We start from the raw sequence: 21,448 nt of genomic DNA, 5'->3' as shown, positions 1-21,448 counted from the left end.
GACTTTTTCACGAACTGCCGTGAGACTGTGTTGGCCTATGCTACATGCTGAACTCCTCAACACTTCACACCATACAGACCCCCTATATTTGAAAATGACTGACAATACAACACAAACAAAAACTACAATACAGTATGGTAATCTGCAAGTTATGATTATTTATTTACACTAAAACCAATCAATGTACAGTACAGTTTCTTTTGTAATTGTTGTATAAGCACTTTATGGTGTGGTATGTGTAATGATATTGACATACTATTTTAAAACAAACTGCATGAAACCAGAAAATAATGTATAGCACCTTTGCAATAATGCCATGGGTCAAACAGCTGTGACCTTATGGAGCCAAAAGCTGTTTCAAACATGCGTGTCTCAAATGTGTGGGCTGCCTCTTGAATAGCGTTTTTTTATTTTTTATTTTGTGGGATTCACCTCCTTTCCTAATCCACCTTAGTTTCAAATACTAGATATTTACAGCACAGAGCATCAGTCTGTATATACGGTGTATCTGCCTCCATCCGGACAGGCACAACTACTCAGTCTGGTTCACATCTAGGGCAAAGCGTACGACTCCGCTGCTCTTCCGAGGTTCGGGTCTCTCCAGCGGTGGTGGTGGTTCTCCTCCAGCAGCACCCTGGGAATGATGATGATCGGGTCGGAGAACCTCATCCTTAGCATCTCTAGGAGGCAGCACACGGTTAAGATACCAGAGAGGAAGGAGACAGAAAGAGACACACGATGAGGCATTTCTCTCAGGCGAACAACAACATGTCATTGGGCCGAGCACCCTGTGACCGCTCATTTCAGAGGAGAATATCAAGCTTCTGCTTTAAGGCTGAAGACTCAATAGGAGACGAATATACAACACATCACTATGGGGCCTGTTTGCTTATCACCAATAGTACATAAGGCAATCTTGAATCAAGTGACTCATGTAATATATCACTTAGAAAACTTGACTATAAAAACCCAATGTGTTGTGGGAATACACGTGTAAAGTAGTTTTTTGCCTATTTCTAATGCTGCATTGGACAGCTTTGCATTTACATCAATACAGGCCATCGGTTTAAATCTATACTTTGACCCATACAATTAGTCACAGTGACATTATGAACTACAGGATGCCAAAAGTGCAATGAGGGTCTCGGGGTGTTCTGTGACAGAATAGCTACAAGATGCAGTACACTACAGAAAACAATTCCAAATGGAAATAATAGCAGTACAAATCAAAGTGAAGATCATTAACATGCACTTACAATTTCCTTTGAACTGTGTGTTTCCAAAGCAGAGCCGCTTCCTTCATTCCTTTCATACTTACCCCTCATCTTATATCCAAGCTAACACTCAAAGTCTAGACCAAATTATTAAGCACAACATCAGATTGCAGGTCCAACAGAAAACAGTGGCAGCATGCTTTAGAGACAGAATTGGTTTGTTATAATGGAAAACACAGTATGAAACTTCTACCAAGTGACGGCAAACTAAGATGCAAAAGTGCTACAGTTTCAAACGTGATTACATGAGTGATTTGCTTCTCATATATGAATGGAATCTCCACTCTCCTGCTTGGGCGGATAAGTCAACAGTCATGCAGTTTGTTTTAAAGGTGCAGTGTGTAGGATTTGGTGGCATCTAGCGGTGAGGTTGCAGATTGCAAACGTTACGTTTTGAAGACAAACAAAACAGCTTGTTTAGGTTTAGGCAACAAAACCACTTAGTTAAGTTTAGGGAAAAATATTGTGTTTTGGCTCAAAATAACTACGTTTTAAAAGTGAAACTTAAGGTTGTGAACACAAAGACAACTACGTGTTGTTGGTTTCACTGGGTGAAAGTACTGTATTTGGTGTCTCATCCATCGCCCCTGACCTCCACCTCTAATGGAGTTTCATGCTTTCTATATTACAGCGCCTGACATGCACTTTTATTCCTGTCATAATTACTACGGTCACTAGAGGTCACTGTCGTCTTCTTTTATTCCTTCTTTCGGTGATCGCCTATATGAATCGACGATAAAACCTACTAGTGGGTGTAGCAGGGCCCTATTGACCCACATCTATGGGGGCTTATAACCACTGATAATGCCTATTTAATAGCCTGACAACAGTCTAATTGGCTGTTCCTGTTGTCTATACTACAGCGCCTGACATCCGCTTTTACTCCTGTCATAATTACTACGGTCACTAGAGGACGCTGTTGTCTTCTTTTATTCCCTCTTTTGGTGATTGTCCATGTGAATCGATGATAAAACCTACTAGTGGGTGTAGCAGGCTCCTATTGACCCACATCTATGGGGCTTATAGCACCTTATAATGCCTATTTAATGACCTGATAACAGTACACTAATAAAATACTTATTAATAATCAAATTCCATTTCTGCCAATAGACCCCCCTAAATGCTACACACTGGTCCTTTAACCATGAAGAGTGGGTGCATTACAGCAGCTGACACAGGTCCATGGATGGGTGGAGATGTCTGGACTAAACCTGGGGCCTCCTTAAGAACAGGAACCTTAAGGAACCTTACATGTAGGATGTGACAGCAGGCAGTCAGACAGCCCCATTCACCCTCCCCCTACTCTAGTATCCATATGGAAGAGAAATCTACAGAAGGGCTGTGACCGGAGGAGTAGACCAGAGTTAATGCGGTGAAACAAAACTGTGCCACTGTAATAGAAAACAAAAGTAAATCACAACTCCATGAGCATGTATGAATGGGAATGAGCGGCATTTGTGGCTCGTGGTCTATTTTCCTTTCATAGCTCTCGCGATCGATTACCTTGGATCGGGCAGCGCACAGCCCCACAGGTGTTGCTTTAGAGTCTGCACCCAGCCAATATCTCGGATTGGCTGGCAAAGTTGTATGTAGTGGTACTGTTTTAGCACAACCCTTCAAATGAATCAGAATGTCACTCATTAGCACACGACAAATTGGACACAGCATAAGTATGAGAAAGAACAATATGATCTCAACAAATGTAATAGCACACATTTGTGGATTTTTTTTTTGCATAAAAGAGCATCATTTGTACAGTAACTATAAAAGCCTAAGAAGCACATGACATCTTATTCTGGAATAAGTTCCTGGACATCCTTTGACGTGCATGTTGCCCTACAAGTCGGGTGAGTTCTTGGAATATATTAGAGACACGATGCAAAAATAATATATTCTTCAGTTCTCACACGAGGGCAACATGCAGGGCCGGGAGGGAGAGGATGTCCGAGCTCATGCCAGAATGTGGCGCAATCTTGGATAAGCATAGAAAGAATGTTGTGAGAGCAAAAATTCTCTTCCATGTGGATTTTTTTACAATGTCATCTGTCTCACAAAGACTGGGACGGGGGAAACGCTGACAGATACCTGCAACTGCTAATCTTTCACCAAAAAATAAGCAAGAAGACACTGCTTTTTTCTGCTTTTTGCATTTATTTGTAATGTTTCATTAAATATGAGCAAGCAGATAGAAACACAAGCACGTCACAGTCAATTTTTTTTGTTTTGTTTTGCCCAAGACATAACTTTCTTCACCATACTTTCTATCCTTATTTGCCTAATAATCACAAAGATAGCACAGGGTGTGTGGTGTGCTAACACCTGATTACATTTACTGCCCCTACAACTCCCCTCCCCCCCCTCCCTCGTGTTACATGACAAAGTGTCCCCCCAACCAAAGGCTGCAAAATGCTAATGAGTCATCCCTGATGGGGCCCGTGCTCAGCTTGGATAGACATGGTGGTGGTGGCGATGGCTGATGTCTCAGACACAGCAGAATAGAGAGATGATACAGTCGTCCACTCGCAATGGAGGGAAGGATGCTGAGAAGCAGAGTTAATGAGAACAGTGAGGTGTGTGTGTAGGGATGGGTATCGTTAGGATTGTATTGATACTACTACTCTCATTTCGATACTCTTTATCGGTTCAGTTCTTTATCGATACTTTATCGTTTCTCTTCATTAATAATTGCTTTTTAATTTTATTATTTAAAAAAAGAATATCAATTGTATAGTATTATCAATACTCCGGTCTTTAATAATTTAGCACCGGTGCCCGTTTAATAGCCTACCAGGTTTCGGTACCCATCCCTATGTGTGTGGGGGGTGGAGCACAATGATGGGTTGACCCATGACAAGACTGTACAGTGCTCTTCTAATCCAAAAACAAAGAACAAAAATGATTCTCTCTATATATGCTAAGACTTAGTGAAAGCAGCTGGTTGCTCTGGACCAAGTGCAACATTCAGCCCTGCTATAATATACTGTATATTTACACAAGAGAGGTTATAATTAGTCTAACAGATAAACAGTTACAATACAACTTACTTAATGTTCCCTTTTCTTCAACCAGAATTAATAAATGGAGGCTTTACAGCAGTTTTGGTATGTTTCGCCATAGGTACGTCTTCCACACAAACACAGCACCACCATGTTGAACTTGCTAGACAAAGTAAAAGGAACTCCAACATTGTTTTTAAAATAAACTAAACCTCATCAAACCAACATACTTTTGGAATTTAGGCAAAACATGTAGAACAACATGGATTCAGAAACAGTCCAAAACAGAAGCACTTTTCATCACATCACTGTGCCCTTATTGGGGGAAATTAAAATAAAATATGGTATTATTAACAGCTACAAGTTACTACTTATAAAGAAAACTTTTTATCCTTGTAAACAAATATAACAAATGGCAGTGAATTATTCAGAATTTAGGAGGAATCCAAAATACACATTTAGGTGTTTATTTTGTCTATTTGTGTCTGTAGATTCCTAAATTCACCCAAAGTTAGCATTAGAAAATGCCTCATTTGCATATATAAACATAAAATTTCAGAAAACTTGTAATACAAAAAATAATTGTCTTAATGTCAGTAATCAACTGGGGAAGTTTTATGGTGAAGCTATTAGTTCAAATCTTTTTAGCCTATTCACCTCTGGTGTCCTGTAAAATGGATGGAATTTTACAATCCATACTGTATCTTTAAAGTCTGTTCCAAAATCTCCACTTCAGCAGCACTTACATCCACCAAACTGCCCAGTTTCATTCCTAGGAGGGGTTTGCTCATATATCATTCATCGCCTGATTTATTGAACATTTTCTTCCTAAAAACATGGCAAAAATAGATTTTCTTTATGGCTGTATATATTCTGATTTATGGACTGATTAAAAGAGATATCCAAAATTCAATCTTTAAAACACCGTTGACTCTAATATGTCAACAAAATCCAAGAATTTTGAACCTGGCTTCTGGAAATGTATGCAAATTAGAAAAAAAAATTAAATTTGCATATTTAAACATACATTTTCAGAAATGCAAAAATGATTTTGATGTAAATAATCAACTGGGGTAGGGTTTAATGCATAAGTTGTCTGCTACACATTGGTTACGGTCACCCTGCAGCAGAGTGCATTTCAAAAAAGCCAAAAGGAGGTGTGCGTTTGTGTGCATGCTGCTGCAATTGCATAACTGCTGTGAAGCTTTGCAGAGGGATCAGTCTTGTAAATAAAGACCACATTGGACGTGATTACACTGAGTTATGGCTATTGAGATTGACAGCTCTGCAGACAGGATACAACCAGAACCACTCAACACAACCAGCTCCACTGAACTCATCCCTCTCTGATCCTGAGAAATGTAATGTTAAATGTCATTATGACTGCACAACAGTATTATCTAATTCAGTGGGAATGCTCATCTGCTATGCAAATGGCGGGTGTTTAATGCATAATCAGTTTAGCGTGACCCAGATGCTTGGCTGGCAACAAATTGGGTGTTACAGAATAGCCTTGAGTGAACTAAAATACCACTGTATGAATGAGCTTCACATGAGAGGAGCGAATGCTGAATGAGGGAACATGGTGTTTTTTCTTTAGATGAATTGAAAACAATTTTGTGTTGCCTACAACAGTTCAAAACATTACAAAATCACATTGAACAAAGCGTTGTGATGCCCAACACCGACTTTGAGCCCTGTGAGCTCTACAATGAACAGAAAACGGTAGCAGAGATGACAGAGCAGGTACAAAACAAGCTGTGGATCAGACACTCATGACTAACCAAGCAGGACATTTATCAAAGATTTTCAGATTTGTTGTTAATTTAGTAAGTCCAGAAATCATATCAAAAGTGCCAATTTTTCTCCCCCCCAAAAAAGGAAAAAATCCTTGATAAACTCAACAAAGCAATCTGCTCAGTTGATCAAAGCCAACCCTTCAGAATTGCTTGTCGGTGGGCCCATGCAACGTCCATTGCCTAGCCTGGCTGCCTGTAGCCATGGCAACCTGGAGATGGAGGCGAGCAGAGTGGGGGGTGGTGGGTGGCATCAAATGGCGGAGGAAGAGGATGCTCCCGCCCACCCGTTACTATAGCGATCTAATATAGCGTGAGGTGGGAGGAGCAATGACATGTCATGTCTGAACCCCAACATCTTATCTTATTATTGTACAAACGTAGCCAAGAGGTAGTGAGAAAGCATAGAGAAGAAGAATGAGTGGATACTGAGAGACTGAAGAAAGAAGAGAAGAAGACTAGAGGGGGAAACAGAGGGAAAGAATAGAAAGAAGGAAAGATGATGAGAACCTTACTTAATTTTGCAGCCTCGGTGTTCCCCCAAAATATAAGAAATAAAAGTAGTAGTTCTAAATGATTTTTACTCTTTTGCCTCAGCCAGTTTGTTGTTCATCTCTTTACTTTTCTCCTTGTCCCCCACCGTCGGCCGGTTCTCGGGCTGGTTCTCCGAGGTCGTCTTCTTGGAGCCCCTCAGCGCGACGCTCTGCTTATCTTTGGCTTTCTTCACTGGCTTGCTCTGGCCTGCCGCTGCGGCTCCAGGCCTTTTGGGTTTAGAGCGAAGGGCACTATACCTGTCAACCTAAGGATGTCGGACAGCGCAAATGAGATTCCTGAGCTGAAATGCTTCATTTATGGTTTGAAATTTCTAAAACTGTGTTGTGCAATGAGATGAGCATTGCAAGAATTTCACATTACAGTAATATGAAGATTTTTCTCTTAGCTCCCCTCCCTAAAATTCATTTCCTACAAAGTTAGAAAGGCGTGTTCTCACCTGTTTGATGGGGTCTATGTAAGGCTCGCTGTACAGACTGCGTATCCTCCTCCTCTCCAGGGCCTTGTTGTCAGTATTCCGCAGCGGGGCTTGACCCTTGAAGGTCGCACTGTAGCTGGTCTCCAGGCTGGTCTTCTCGTCTGGTGGCAGGTACTGGGACCTGGCCCGGATCATCTTAGTCGGCTTCACATCTTTGTAAGCCTTGTACTCAGTTCTGTGTGGAAAGAGGGAAGTCGGGTATGATAAGAAAATATACTGTGTCGTAGAGCTATAAAACCCATCAACGATTATTAATGAAGAGTGACAAGTTGCATTCTCTGTAATTAACTTCTGTTAAAAGTACAGTGTGTAGGATTTGGTGGCATCTAGCAATGAGGTTGCAGATTGCAACCAACTGAGTACCCACTCCTCTTTTTCCAAGACTGTGGTAACGTGAGCCGCCGAGTACAAAACTGTGGTAACGCTGTTCGCCTTGCTCAGAGGTCATCCTTACCATAATAACACTACTTTAGGAGCAACGGAAGTCAGACGGCAGTTGGCAGTACCACAGTTTTGCACTCACAACCGTGACGGAGAACTACGGTGGCCATCAAGTAACATAAAAACGTGAAACACTCTCTCTAGAGCCAGTGTTTGGTTTGTCTGTTCTAAGCTACTATCTCCAGTCTACTCCTATCTCCGGTCTCCAGTTAAAAGGAATAGTTTGACATTTTGAAAATAATGCTTGCTTGTCTGTACGATAAATATGAAGCTACAGCCAGGAGACGGTTAGCTTAGCATATAAACTGATAACGGGGAAATAGTTAACCTGGCTCTGTTCAAAGAAAAGAAAATCCAATGGAGTCTCCGCTGGTTGCATGGCAACCTCAAGGTTGACACAAGACTCCAAGAGGTCCCTGCACCCGGCCAAGAAATAGTCCAGTCGCCTACGTAACCACCCATAAAACAACAAGTTGTCATTTTAACACTTTGTGTTTTGTATGGAATGAGAAACAAGATATAACATGTTAATGAGTGAGCTTAAGGTGCCGTTCACATGCCGCGTTTTTTGCATGCTCAAATCCATTGTTGTCAATGTTGACACACGGGAGCAATGCCGTTTACTGCTACATTACCGCAACTTCATCATCGTCATCACAGCACGCAGGTTTTGGTTGCGTCTGTAGAGCAACCTCCAAAGCACCTTGGAAGAAAGGATGAAAACTGGCATTTTAGACGCGGCATGTGAACGGCCCCCTAGAGTTGGATTTTGTTACCTTTGGACAGAGCCAGGCTAGCTGTTCTGCCCCGCTTCCAGTGTTTATGCTAAGCTAAGCTAACCAGCTGCTGGCTCTAGCTTCATATTTAGGCTACAGACATGAGAGTGGTATCCGTCTCCTCAACTCTTGGAAAGAAAGCGAAATGCATATTTCCTAAAATGTCAAATTATTTCTTCAACACCAATCAAAGTTTGTTTTTCAATAAAACATTTTCTAGTAGTATTTCCCAATCACTCTTATGCTCATTCATTATACGTTTTCAATACTTTGTATATTTTATACTATATTTGTATGTGTTTTGTGGCTGGTATCTGAGGTATAATTATCCCTATGCAAATCAGTGATTATTTCGGGTCTCTACATTGTCTCTATATTCTGTTGGTGACGTCTAGTGAAAACCTTCCCTTGTTGGAACATCATTAAAGGAATTCTCTATAAAAATAGATCTTACTTTTATTGCAGACAGCATAACTCTAATTCTGTAATCCCTGGAGAAAATGTGTGAAGTGAAGTGGTGCATTACTACAGAGCATGTCAGAGGTAGTGTAGGTGGGAGGAGGTTTGCACCACAGTCTGGTGGTGTGATATTGTGTAGTCCTCACACAGCAGTTCTGAAGAAGGTCAGCAGTACGGCAGTCACACAGAGCAGGCTGGCCTGCAGCGTGTGCTCCATATCAGTGACTCTACCCACATTTATACACCCAGGGATAAGTGGACCACAGAGGACAACCACAGCAGCTTAATACCAGGTGCATATTAAAGACATTTACTTTAATACATCACACTGTATCACTCTCCCTCTCTCTCTCTCCAGTGCATGTATTCCCACAGCATCCATTCATTTGAAACAAACTAACATATACAGCAACAGAAACTGTTAATCCTCAGTATTTACATTGTATTAGCGCTTCCACTACCAATTATTTTAATTATTAATTAATATGCTGATTATTTTCTCAATTAATTGATTTATTATTTGTTCCATAAAATGTATAAAAACAGTAAAAATGTCTCACAATGGACAAACTTAAACGATGGATCAGTAATCACAATAGCTGCAGTTTATTTTTCTGTCTATTGATCAACTATTTGTTTGAATTATACCTTGTATTATTGTTGTTAAAGAAGAAAACCACTGTAATTCTACTTATAGAATTCATTATTATTGAAACATGCCGTTTCTTTTAAAGTTACTGCTTGTCACGTTAATCTGTATAAAAAGCTGATGCTTTAGATAACAGAAATCTGCTAGACTCTAATATCAGAGGAGGAAGCTTCTATTCTATATGGCTATCGGATCATGATGTAAGCTAAAATTTGTATAATCCTTGGATTTCTTTTTGTTTACTCCTGTTTTTTTACAGCCAGAAATGAAAAGCAAATACATTTGCTCTTATGATAGAGCTGCATTTCCACCATGTACAGCTGAAATAATGGACAATGTCACCGTGCAACCCCAAATGGCTGCATGCACATCTTACAAGCCCTCAAGGGTGCCCTCAATCAAAACTTAAATTGAAATTAAAATCAATTTAATGGTGTCTTGCTCCTTCTGCAATAGGACACTATGGTGCTGTAGATAATTACAAAGGAAAACAGCCAGCTCTGTGTTTCAGGCCAGTCAGATGACACCTAGCAGGTCTCCCCTGTGACTCCAGTACAGTCACAAATACATAAACTCCCCCTTACGCAGCAGTACAATCCAGCGAGAGCACTGAGTCACACAGTTGTAGCCAAGGTTCAGTGAAAAGTCGCCGTTCCCTGAGGCAGCACCAGAAGAGCAGACAAGGCCAGGCTGCTGTACGAGAGCCTCATTAGAACGATCTGCAAGCCCAAGGCATATGGAGAGACATCACATCAATATCTGGCATCTATGGAGAACAGCCTTGGAGACCACATGATTCTGTTTAATGCAATGCGTGTTTCAGGGAGAGGTGTATTGATCAAACATCTGTTAATGTATTACATTGAGAGGGGGGTAATGAGACTGGAGCTGATTTAGCATCACATTGTGAACGCTGGGCTCTGACCTCAAATGATTTATGGTTTTTTCAGTGCTTCATAATTGTGTGGTTGTTGTTGTCTTTAGTCGTACCTGTGTCCGTACCACTGGTGAATATACCTTGAACAAAACTAACTAAACAACACGGACTGAGAGCATGCTATGAGGGTGTACTTATGCACAGCTGTGCTTTGAGCTAAATGCTAAAGTCAGCATGCTAAATGCTCACAATGACAATGCTAATATATGTTGATGATAACCAGGTATAATGTTTACCATGTTCACAATCTTAATTTAGCATGCTTACCAAGCCCCCAGGAAGAGCGCCTTTGAAGACTTTGAAGCAGATTTTAAATAGTGGCCAAATGGTAGAATTACAACTTAGACTAGACTTAACTTGAAGGGAGCCTGCAAATCCAAAATCTGATCTGAGATCTGCAAACACTTGCAAAAACTCTTGCGAGACTCGTTGCCCGACAACCTATCCTTACCTTAACCATTCGAGGTCAATGCTTAACCTTAACTATTCAAGGTCAATGCCTAACCTTTACTATTCAAGGTCAATGCCTAACCTTAACGATTAGAGGTCAATGTCTAACCTTAACCATTCGAGGTCAATGTCTAACCTTAACCATTCAAGGTCAATGCCTAACATTAACGATTAGAGGTCAATGTCTAACCTTAACCATTCGAGGTCAATGTCTAACCTTAACCATTCAAGGTCAATGTCTAACCTTAACGATTAGAGGTCAATGTCTAACCTTAACCATTCAAGGTCAATGTCTAACCTTAACCATTAAAGGTCAATGCCTTCGAGGTTAATTTTTACCTTCTAGACACAATCTTCTCTTTATACATCCATAATGCCAACATGTCACTGATTAACACTAAACACAAAGCAGCCTGCAGCTGACGTTGATGTTTCCCTGATGACGGTGCAAGGGGAAAAGATATGCGTCACCAAAGTTCAATTCATATAATTCATAAAGAGACAGACTGTCCCTAGAGCCATGCCGCTAGCATGACTAAAAATATGAATTTCATGATATGTTATAGGAGTATTTCACCTAACCTTTGTGAAACTATGTCAGAATATCAATAAAGACGACTGATACAGATTATAACAGATTTTCAATTAAAAATCGACTTTAACTTTCAACATCTCATCTTCATAACTATATAATTAGTTCCCATTAATCTAAACTTAAATCATCTATCAGGCACTAACATTTAAGCTGTTCATGTATTAAATGAATCTGAGGCGCAAAATGCCATTTTACCATAATATGAAAAGCAAGCTAATTATGTTACAAAGGCTGGTGACAGTGACATGGCTGGTGAATACAGAGGAGAGGTGGAAATCACAGAGAGAGCCATTACATAACTGGACTAAAGTCCATTTTCAATGCTCGACTGGGCCAAGAAGCCACAATGCAGAGACAGGTTATACAACAATGTCCAAGGCCAAGGGTCTAAAGCACTAACATGACACCACAGTGTGTGTGTGTGTGTGAGAGAGAGAGAGAGAGAGAGAGAGAGAGAGAGAGAGAGAGAGAGAGAGAGAGAGAGAGAGAGAGAGAGAGAGAAAGAGGCAGAGAGAAAGAGGCAGATTGTGAGTGCAGACAGGTTTCACAGTGTGAAACACCGGTCTGTACTGTAACATCGCTGTTATTCATGGACATATGACTGTGTAACAATAAAGCCTGTGTCTCTGAGGTCAGTGTGTACTTGGTACTTGTTTAAAAAGCTTCTTGGTTCAGTGGGCGTCATGTTACAGCTACTGTCACATACATAACAGGCGTATTACTGTGCAACACTGAAACTAGCAGTTCACCGAGACGCCGAGGTACTAAGCATACCAAATTTGTTTCAGGTCATAGAAGGTGTTATACCAAGAGCTTATCATCACCATCTCTTAACAACACATATCAAACAACCTCATCTTTTATTTTCTCTTACTAACTTTTATTTCTGCATCGTTTCCTGCTTTGATATTTAGGATGGTGTTCAGATCTGTGAGTCACTGCGGCTCAGGCAACGCTATCATACTGCTTCTGATATTTCTTGCTGTGTGACAAAAGCCGCTTTGGACGGCTGACCCTGCTGACCCGCTGTGGTGGAGGCGATGTGCAGAGAAAGGCCTCGTCACTACAACCGAACACTGGCAGCCGACAGGGGTGGAACCAGGCCAGGTTACAGCACTGCTGAGCTCCGTGCTACCCCGCTCTAACATGGCCCAATCTGGACCTCTCACCAGGGGATGGTTATGAGAGAAAAGAATAAAAATAAATGCCTGCAAATTTCTGGCCTTTGGGATCAAACAGTGTCGAGCTGCACAAGTTGATCTTGAAAAAGTACGATGACAGGTTATTAGCACACCACAGAAAACCAGCCAGGAGTACAGAAGTCAAATCAAATTGACTCCAGTAAAGGATCCTCATTGAGAAGATGCTACTGTAACATTTGCTAATTAGCACTAAACACAAAGCACAGCTGAGGCTGATGAAAATGTCATTAGCTTTTCAGGTATTTGGTCATAAACCAAAGAATTCTGACCCGATGAAGTCACTATGAAAAGCTAAGGGCTCACCAAAGTTCATCCTGAGGGGAACATGAATATCTGTCCCACATTTCATGATAATCCATCTAATAGTTGTTGGCGACACTTCACTAAAAAACAGAACTGTCAACCTGCTGGTGGTGCTAGAGGAAACCTCAGGGGATCACCACAGTCAGTATGATTCATCCTCTGGGAACCAGGAATATCTGTACAAGTTTTCTTGGCAATCCATCCCATAGTTGTTGAGATATTACACCTGAGCAGTAAATATACAGAACCACATCCATCCATATTAGGTTAGATGTCTGAAATAAGGTCTCTGGTTAACATAAGCTTAAGAGATTTTTTGTTCTATATAATATAAAATACGTCAATAAAAACCCTACTCGTGAATTTTGATGCCTTTACATGTCTTAAAAAAGACAGTTAATAACAAGTGGCTAAATGAGACTACTAAACGTCGTCCGCCCTTAACAGCCTCGTTGTGTATACTTGCGCTCATGCTACCACGGTGTAGTTCGTTTATAGCCTAGCCTTAGCTTTTTACTTCTGGCGATTGCATTCACGCTTCAAAAATCATGAAAGTGGTGTTCATTCGTGGAGCTTATCTTGCTGAACAAAACATGCAAGTATCATAAAGAGCTTATTTCCTGCAATAATCCAAAACCCAGCGGAAATGTCTCATTGGGTTTTTGTTGAGGGAACCAGGGCGATGCTAACTTCCAGGTTGGCCTACAAACATACGTCATCCCTGCACCACTCTATATGGATGTACAGTATAAGTCAGTGTAAGATGGAATTAGCCTTTGACTCTGTGTTAAAATGCACTTTGAAAATCTGCAAGCCATAAATACATCAGTGAACTAACACTGCTGAGACAAACTTCTGTGCAGTTATCACTGATGGTGACCACAGTGACTCTGGCTCTAATCCTACACCAGTGCTGGCCTGATATGGAGGCCTGGCCCGCTTCTCTCTCAGTAGTCCAGGGAATCAATCTGCCCACGCACAGTACTGTGGCTTCACTTCCTAGCAGTGTTTCTTGGTGTGTCAGCGGGCGAGAGCCTGGCTTCTGGTCAATACTCCCTCCTTCCTCTGGGACCAGTTGGCCTCATCTCTAACTCACAGCCTCTCTGTAGCTTCTCAGCCAGCGGCTCAATGGAAACAGCTATAAGCTGAGAGCCGCAATAGTACATTACAGTATTACAATATATGCATTAACGTAACATAATATTGATTCATATTTGATCAACGCTGCCTAGTTTGACCGTTTGGTCAGAGTTCGCGAGTGACTGACAGCCGGCTCTCATAGAAAGCAGATGGACAGCAGACCTCAGATCAGCTCTGACTGGTTGTTTTCCTCCGGTATGTGAAATCTTGCAGATGCCGTTAGGAGCACCGGAGGACACAGAGGCACATGATCTTTTTCAGGTTACCTGTTTCATGCACTACTGTCACGATATAGCGACCGTTTTATAAAAATAACTTTTTTTAATCATATTTGCTCCAATATCGCCTACTGCAGCTTTAATCGTGATTAAATATTTTAATTGATTGACAGCCCTAATAAAAACAACAAAAATGTTAATTTGAGCATTTTGTTGCATGGTTTAAAATGATGATACAGACTTTTGCAGGTTTTAAATGGTCAGAGTTTCGTTAGAACAGCCGGTTTAACTGGGTTACAGTATCTTACATAATTCATTCATAACCAGAATCAAATCTGAAGACATTTCCTTGTGAATTAACTGTAATCAGATATGATAAATCAGATTATATTGGTTATATAAGACGGATAGCTTTAGCTGGCAGAGCTCTGAATTGATGCAACAAATGAATACTGGATATCAGCTGACATTTTAGTACTATATTTTCAATAAAGCTCACAAAACTAAACCAAGCTGGTTTTATTTGCAGGGAGCAGAAAAATCAAAGCTCAGTTTTATTGCAAATGAGTTAGCTTGGGACATGTGAGATAACAACAGAATGGGTGTTTCTGCATTCACTGCTTGTCAGTAGAAACACAAGGCTTTTCTGGCTCTCTAAGAGGATCATTTTTAAATCCACCAGAATCCACTGGCCTCTTTACAGTGCACTGTCTGGTACCATGAGAGCTACTGTATGAGTGTTGTGTAAACGTGACATGAAAGACAAAGTCATTTTGAGTTGATGGAGCATCCTTGTCTGTGAGAGGGAGGATTTAATGTGCCCAGGTGAGGAACAAGAGAAGAAAATCAAAAGGAGAAGCTCTTGAGATTGCGGAAAATGTTGAGCTGTAATACGTGACGCAAATTAAAATAAAAAAAATTCATGCCTCGGTCTCTCTCTCTCTCTCCCTTCCTGAACTCAATGAACCTGCTTTACTTGTCTTACTTTCGGCGATGAAACTCTCATCCGTCACTCTCTGTAATTTTCGTGATAGTTCTTTACGCAATCTGCTCTTTGTGTGTCTTTTATTAGAGGCATCGCATGATGGAACAAATAACGCTGACAAGATGAAGAATGGCTTTTGTCTTTTACAGCAGTGCTGGTAGCAAAAAGACAACACTAACAAAGACTCCAGCAGCTGCTGTCTGAGGCTCACGACTTATTCTCATGAAAAAAAATGACATTTTAAACATAATGCAGCGAGTTGGCGGTGAGATGAATGCTTGTGACTGGGAGGCTGTTGGTTGAAAATGATTGAAATGCATCAATTCAGTCAAGAAAAAAAGAATAGTTAACACAGTGGTTGGCAGACAAGAACTATAGGTGAGTTTAGCATTCCCAAGGTGCACTGCAATAAAAGAGCCTTTGTGCTCTCTGTGGATAAATAAAAGTCTTTAAAAAAACGACGGAAGACAGAGCTGAGGGGAACAGGAATTCATGTGCAAACAAGTACAATGAAATGGAGGGCTGGCTTTGAATAGACAGTGAATGTGGCTCCATAATGAAAGTTGCTTCCTGCTACAGAGTCTGCCCTGACTAAAAAGAACTACACATTACTGCAACCATCGCCCAACTGAGACAGGATGTTTGAGGCCAATACTGATATTTAAAGGAAGAGTGTGTTACATTTAGGGGGATCTATTCGCAGAAATTGAATATAATATGAATCACTTTTATTAATCAATTGTATAATCACCTGAAAATAAGAACTGTTTTGTTTTCGTGACCTTAGAATGAGCCGTTTATATCTACATACGGAGTGGGCCGCCAAGTTTCTACAGTAGTCCAGAACGAACAAACCAAACACTGGCTCTAGATAGAGCCAATCACGCTTTTACGTTTTCACGTCAGCCACCTTAGTTCTCCTACACACTCGGCAAATGGAAGAAGTTTCAGTTGGTGGCAATCTGCAACCTCACCGCTAGATCGCGCCAAATCCTACACACCGCACCTTTAAGTTTAAGAAATCTGATAATGATATAGAGTGGTGCACAGACGACGTATTTCACTCGACAAAAAGCCAATGGCGGCTGGCGATACCACAGTTTCACAAACGTGTCGGAGAACTACGGTGGCCTTCAGGTAAAGTAAAAATGTGTAAAGGCTCTCACTAGAGCCCGTGTTTGGTTTGTCTGTTTTGGGCTACTGTAGAAACATGGTGGAGCAACATGACGGACTCCGTGAAGAGGACCCGCTCCCTATGTAGATATAAACGTCTCATTCTATGCAAACAAAAACACAGCAATTCTTAGTTTCAGGTGATTATACACTAACATACTTATTAAGACTATATTCCATTTCTGCCAATAGATCCCCCTAATTGTTAAACACAACTACAACAATTGTTTCTTTAAAAGTAGCCTACCAGTACAATTACAGGGGAAACACTGACATCGGCCGATATATACCCACCCGGCTGATTTATCAATCTAGCTCTAACTAGTCTAAAACTACACAAATACCCAAGACTGGCCCCAGCATCGGTCATGTTAAACAGCCCAGATAAATAGTGCAGCCAAAGGTAACGTAATACTTCGGGTATTAAAGGTAAACTTCTTCCAAGACGGAAACGTCTCTGCTGAAAAGCTGTCTTTCTATGTACATACAGGTACATACATGATATTTGATCTCTGCATTTAACCCATCCTATAAGCATGTAGGAGTAGTGGGCTGCTGTAAAGTGCCCAGGGAACACATGTATAGTGCATATGTTATGTGTTAGTTTGTGTGTGTGTGCTGTCTAACTGTATTCACACTATCCATGATATTAACCCACAGTTGACCTGCTTTGAGTCTCCACTGGCAGAGTAAGACAGCGAGCTGACTGGGCTTCTGCTTGTCACGGTGCAGCCATTTAATGCCATGTGGGGGTAAAGTGCTCCGGGCGGTACCCTGCTGACTGCTCAACAATACAGGCACGGCAGCAAGAGGCACCATCAGCTGTAAGACTCACTCACTGAGCTCACATGGCGCCGTTCACCTCTACCAGCCGACTCACACTTTGGCAAGTGTTTCTGTATCAAACCCAAATCTGCAATCTGTGACTACACTGAGTCAACACAAAATAATGTGCATCCTTTTTTGTTTTTAAGAAAACTGTGAATCAAATGAAAAGTTTTACAGATTATAGTATTCAAAATAAATGCTGAGATATGACTCTACTGAGGAAAGACAAAGAATAAAACACTGAATGCTCTGAAAACCCTAAAAATCCACTAAAAAACAGATTGCAGCAGCAGTACCAAAAATCAAGGCTCAAGTGTGAAATGGATCTCATATATATCACATCATCTCACACTCTCAGAACCAACAGTCTTCCCAGAGCATAAATGCAACTGATAGCATCAACACACAGCTTCAAGAGACATGCGTACAGTGACTTTGACATGCGTGACTTGGTGCTCATCCATCCACCAGTCCCCATCATCATCCTCTGGAACATTGCATAATGGGACAGAGATTACCCTCCTGGACCTAAACATCATCAGTCAACGCCACTTTGATCTTTCCGTTTATTTAATTACCTTCTGTGGGGAAAATAACAGCTGATCGATCTGTAATGTTTTCACATGCTGCGTGTACCTCTGAGTTTTCAGAAAACAAGCTTTCAATTAGTTTGTGAGCAACTGTTTTCCTAACATTAAGTGATGAATTAGTCACCCCCAATTAAGTCCTGTATTGTGGAAAAAGTCACATTTCTCAGGCAAGGAAGATAACAACTAACACAGCTTTCATTTTTAATTTTTTTTGAAGATCTTCTCCCAGACAGGGCCCCCCATTTATTAAAGGTTTGTTCTCCAATTAATAAGGGACTGTATGAAAATTATTCAGGGCTAATGGGGTTCAGAAAAGGGGGAAGGCTAGGTATTTTTAAAAAGTAAATAATGTAAATGTGCCAAATAATTTGACAGTGACAGCGTTTGGTTCAAAAGTAAAGAATAGCTGGAGTATTGGATATACAGGATAAACGTATCCTCATACAACAGTTCGTATGATATCTTACGAAAAGTTTTTGTGTGTTTTTCTACAAATGTCCAGCAACACCAGCGATCAGTGCGACTGTGCAAGTGGCAGCAGTGTAGAACCTGTTTAGGCAACAAAACTACTTAGTTAGGTTTAGGAAAAGATGTGGCGTTAGTTAAGTACGTAAGTTACGTAACAAAAGTAAGTTAAAATAAGTCAACACTGACTTTTGGTTTCACACAGGACACAAACAGAGTTGGGATGCTCCCAAAACAGATAGCAATATACCTGGGCTTTGGGTATCGGCCGATACCGAGTACCAATCCGATACCAGTGTTTGTATGCCTCACTGTGTGGAAGGCAACATCAGGCTTGACTTAAACATTACTTTCTTAACTTTGTAAAACAAAATGTAACAAATAAATACATAGGAATTCAAATTATGGTATATAATGTATATAGTGTATAAACATAGAATTGAATTGAATAGATTGAGTCAGTATCAGCCCGATATCCAATCCGGTATTGGTGCATCCCTAAAACAGAGATCTCCTAGGTAAAAGTCCTGTGTCACTTGTCCATTCACTCTGACCTCCTCCCTATACGCAGATATTGATGCTCTTTATAATACGTCACCTGACTTCCTTAGAGGCAGCCCTGCACGTCCTGGCTCACGATTACGTGGGTTATAAATTATAGTGCATTACTTTTCATAGGTATGAGTAAGAACAATGAATGAGAACGGCCTAATTTGTCATAATTTTGACAATGCCAATTCCGCTTTTATTGTGCAATGCGGTGGCTATGTGAAAAGTACTATTCCATTAACAAATTAAGGTTTTAATTGGAGTAAACCCACCTTAAATTAATTTTCTTTATTAATGACATTGAATTTCATAGTGTAATTTGACTTGGTTAACAAGTTCAAGTTTCAAGTTTCAAGTTTAGTTTATTTGTTATATGCATTTAAAAGTACAGTGTACAGTGAAATGCAATGAAATGCATTTTACCCTGGCGCTCTCTCAGCCCTTAAAATCTATAAATAGTACAGTAAATAAGACAATACCTGAGAATAAAATTATAAAACACCTAAAACATCCATAAAACAATCCACAGCTCTGCATTCGTTTAGTGCTACTGTTCAGTAGTCACCGCCTGATGGTAAAAACTGTCTCTGAGGCGAGAGGTCCGAGCTCTAATGCTCTGTAGGCGCTTCCCTGAAGGGAGATAAGAGAAAAGAGTATATGCTGGATGACTTGTGTCCTGCATGATACAAAGTGCTTTCTTCCTGCAGCCAGTGGTGTAAATGTCCTGTAACTGTGGTAATGGTGATCCAATGATTTTAGATGCTGTGTCATTTGACTTGGTGTTGGGTGTGTAGGGTGTTGCAGTTTTTCTCTTAGTCAAAGGGAGGGTCCAAAGAAAATAGGCTAAAGAGCTCAGGCTTTAGTTTTTTTGAAAAGAGAAAAAAAAAGTCAACACCCCTCCCCACCTCAATAATTTTTGTACACTACCTAAACATTTTCATCTGACAACAGATGTTGATAGGCATTTATAGTAGGCCTCACGATGACGTGGGTTATAAATTATAATGCATTGCTTTTCATAGGTATGACTAAGAACAATGATTGAGAACTGCCTAGTTTGTCATAATTTTGACAATGCCAATTACGCTTTTATTGTGCGATGTGGTGGCTGTGAGAAAAGTAATATTCCATTAACAAATTAAGGTTTTAATTGGAGTAAACCCACCTTAAATTATTTTTTCTTTATTAATAACATTGAATTTCATAGTGTAATTTTACTTTAAAAATATTTTGGGCTGGGTGTTGCAGTTTTTCTCTTAGTCAAAGGGAGGGTCCAAAGAAAATATGCTGAAGAGCTCAGGCTTTATTTATTTTTTTAAAAAGTGAAAAAAAAGGTCAACACCTCAATCATTTCCATCCACTCCCTAAACATTTTCACATGACAACAGATGTAGATAGGCCTTTATAGTAGGCCTATGTAAAACCTCTGATTCTAATGGACTTTGTGATAATATAGTGAACGAAGCATGATTTATAGGCTATAATACCAGTTTTGACCCCTATAACCCCTGGACGCCTGAAGCCTCTGGTCTCCCAGTAGGTAGTAGGTAGGTATAGTCACCATATGACTATGGTAGTGTGTGAACTCACTTGTACGAGCTGTCTGCTGTGATCTCCTCCTTGATCTGCCTGTTCACAGCATCCACCGCCCTCCCTTTGCCCTCTCCTCCTCCCTCCACCTTCTGGACTACTTTCTTCTGCCCCTCCTGCTTACTGGACTTCTTTTTCCTCTCCTGTCCGTGCAGGAGGTCTTTCTCCTGCACCTTGTCGGCTATAGCGCTCTTCTCCACACCGCAGTCCGCCTCAGCCTGCTGTTTGGTGTGCCTGCTGGACCTGTCGCCGTCTCCATGCTGTTTGGGTATCCAGGGATGGTCGTACCTCTTCGGGATGGGCCAGGGTTTGAAGTCCTTCTGGTACTGGGTCTCGCTGTTGAACGGTGTCTCCGGTTCGTGGTACTCGTTCTTGGGTTTACAGCTTGGTTCGGGTCGCACCTTCCAGTGCTTAAAGTCCTCGCGCGTCACCGAGCTGCACACGCGCTCCTCGGAGACGCACCTGCGCGGCGGCCGTGCAGGTGCCACGCGAGATGGCTGCGTTTCTATGGCGACCCGGGCCTGCGGAGGATGGAGAGTCGGCTGCAGCTGGACGTGCTGCATCTCAGACACGTCCGTGTACTTGGTGAAGACCAAAGGCACCGCAATGTCAGCCTTGTCCAGCTGGTTCCAGAAGCGGGCCATGCAGCACGCCCTGCTGATACAGGGCCACGCCATGCTGAGCCGTGCGGAGCTCCACTACAATGTCCAAAAACGAAGACAAATATGTCTCTCTACTGTACACTCCTGAGAGAAACAAGATGTCCGTGTGTCAGGCTGCAGGATGCAGGATGGGCTCCAATACTGTTCACGTTAGATTTTACTTAGTAAATCCATTTTGCTGCTAAAATAGACGATTTTTTAATTATAAAAACAACCGTACTGGGCGTTTTGCTGTGCTTCCTTCCTTGTGTCCCGTTAGGCTCTGTCTCGCTACATCACTCCCCAGTAGGACACTGCAACGAAAAACAGCCCCGCCCGCCTGCTCAGCATCCAGCAGACA

At 41.2% G+C, this 21,448-nt stretch overlaps 1 protein-coding gene across 4 annotated transcripts; it reads right to left on the bottom strand.

Annotated features, from left to right (window-relative positions):
• Window positions 1-138: 138 nt before the first annotated feature.
• On the bottom strand, window positions 139-21,448 carry map6a (microtubule-associated protein 6a). Of its 4 annotated transcripts, XM_074611060.1 has the most exons (5): window positions 20,447-21,448; window positions 7,058-7,271; window positions 6,651-6,865; window positions 2,778-2,888; window positions 139-680 (listed from the first exon to the last, which is right to left on the bottom strand). In XM_074611060.1, the coding sequence occupies exons 1-5, from the start codon at window positions 21,121-21,123 to the stop codon at window positions 533-535; spliced, it is 1,365 nt and encodes a 454-aa protein (XP_074467161.1). In that variant the 5' UTR covers window positions 21,124-21,448; the 3' UTR covers window positions 139-532. The 4 variants fall into 4 exon arrangements, with proteins under 4 accessions (XP_074467161.1, XP_074467162.1, XP_074467163.1 ...); XM_074611061.1 differs by lacking the exon at window positions 2,778-2,888 and having other exon boundaries at window positions 20,447-21,447; XM_074611062.1 differs by lacking the exon at window positions 2,778-2,888 and having other exon boundaries at window positions 6,688-6,865; window positions 20,447-21,447.

Source organism: Sebastes fasciatus, chromosome 16 (assembly GCF_043250625.1).
Source record: "Sebastes fasciatus isolate fSebFas1 chromosome 16, fSebFas1.pri, whole genome shotgun sequence".
NCBI classification, from domain to species: Eukaryota; Metazoa; Chordata; class Actinopteri; order Perciformes; family Sebastidae; genus Sebastes; species Sebastes fasciatus.
This window is presented reverse-complemented; position numbering and strand designations above follow the sequence as displayed.

Coding starts and splice junctions, on each gene's coding strand:
- map6a (XM_074611060.1), bottom strand. CDS start 21,123: ATGGCGTGGCCCTGTATCAGCAGGGCGTGCTGCATGGCCCGCTTCTGG. Junction 7,272..20,446: donor ACAGCAGACAGCTCGTACAA/GTGAGTTCACAC, acceptor CTTTCCACACAG/AACTGAGTACAAGGCTTACA. Junction 2,889..6,650: donor AAACTGGCTGAGGCAAAAGA/GTAAAAATCATT, acceptor ATTCATTTGAAG/GGTTGTGCTAAAACAGTACC.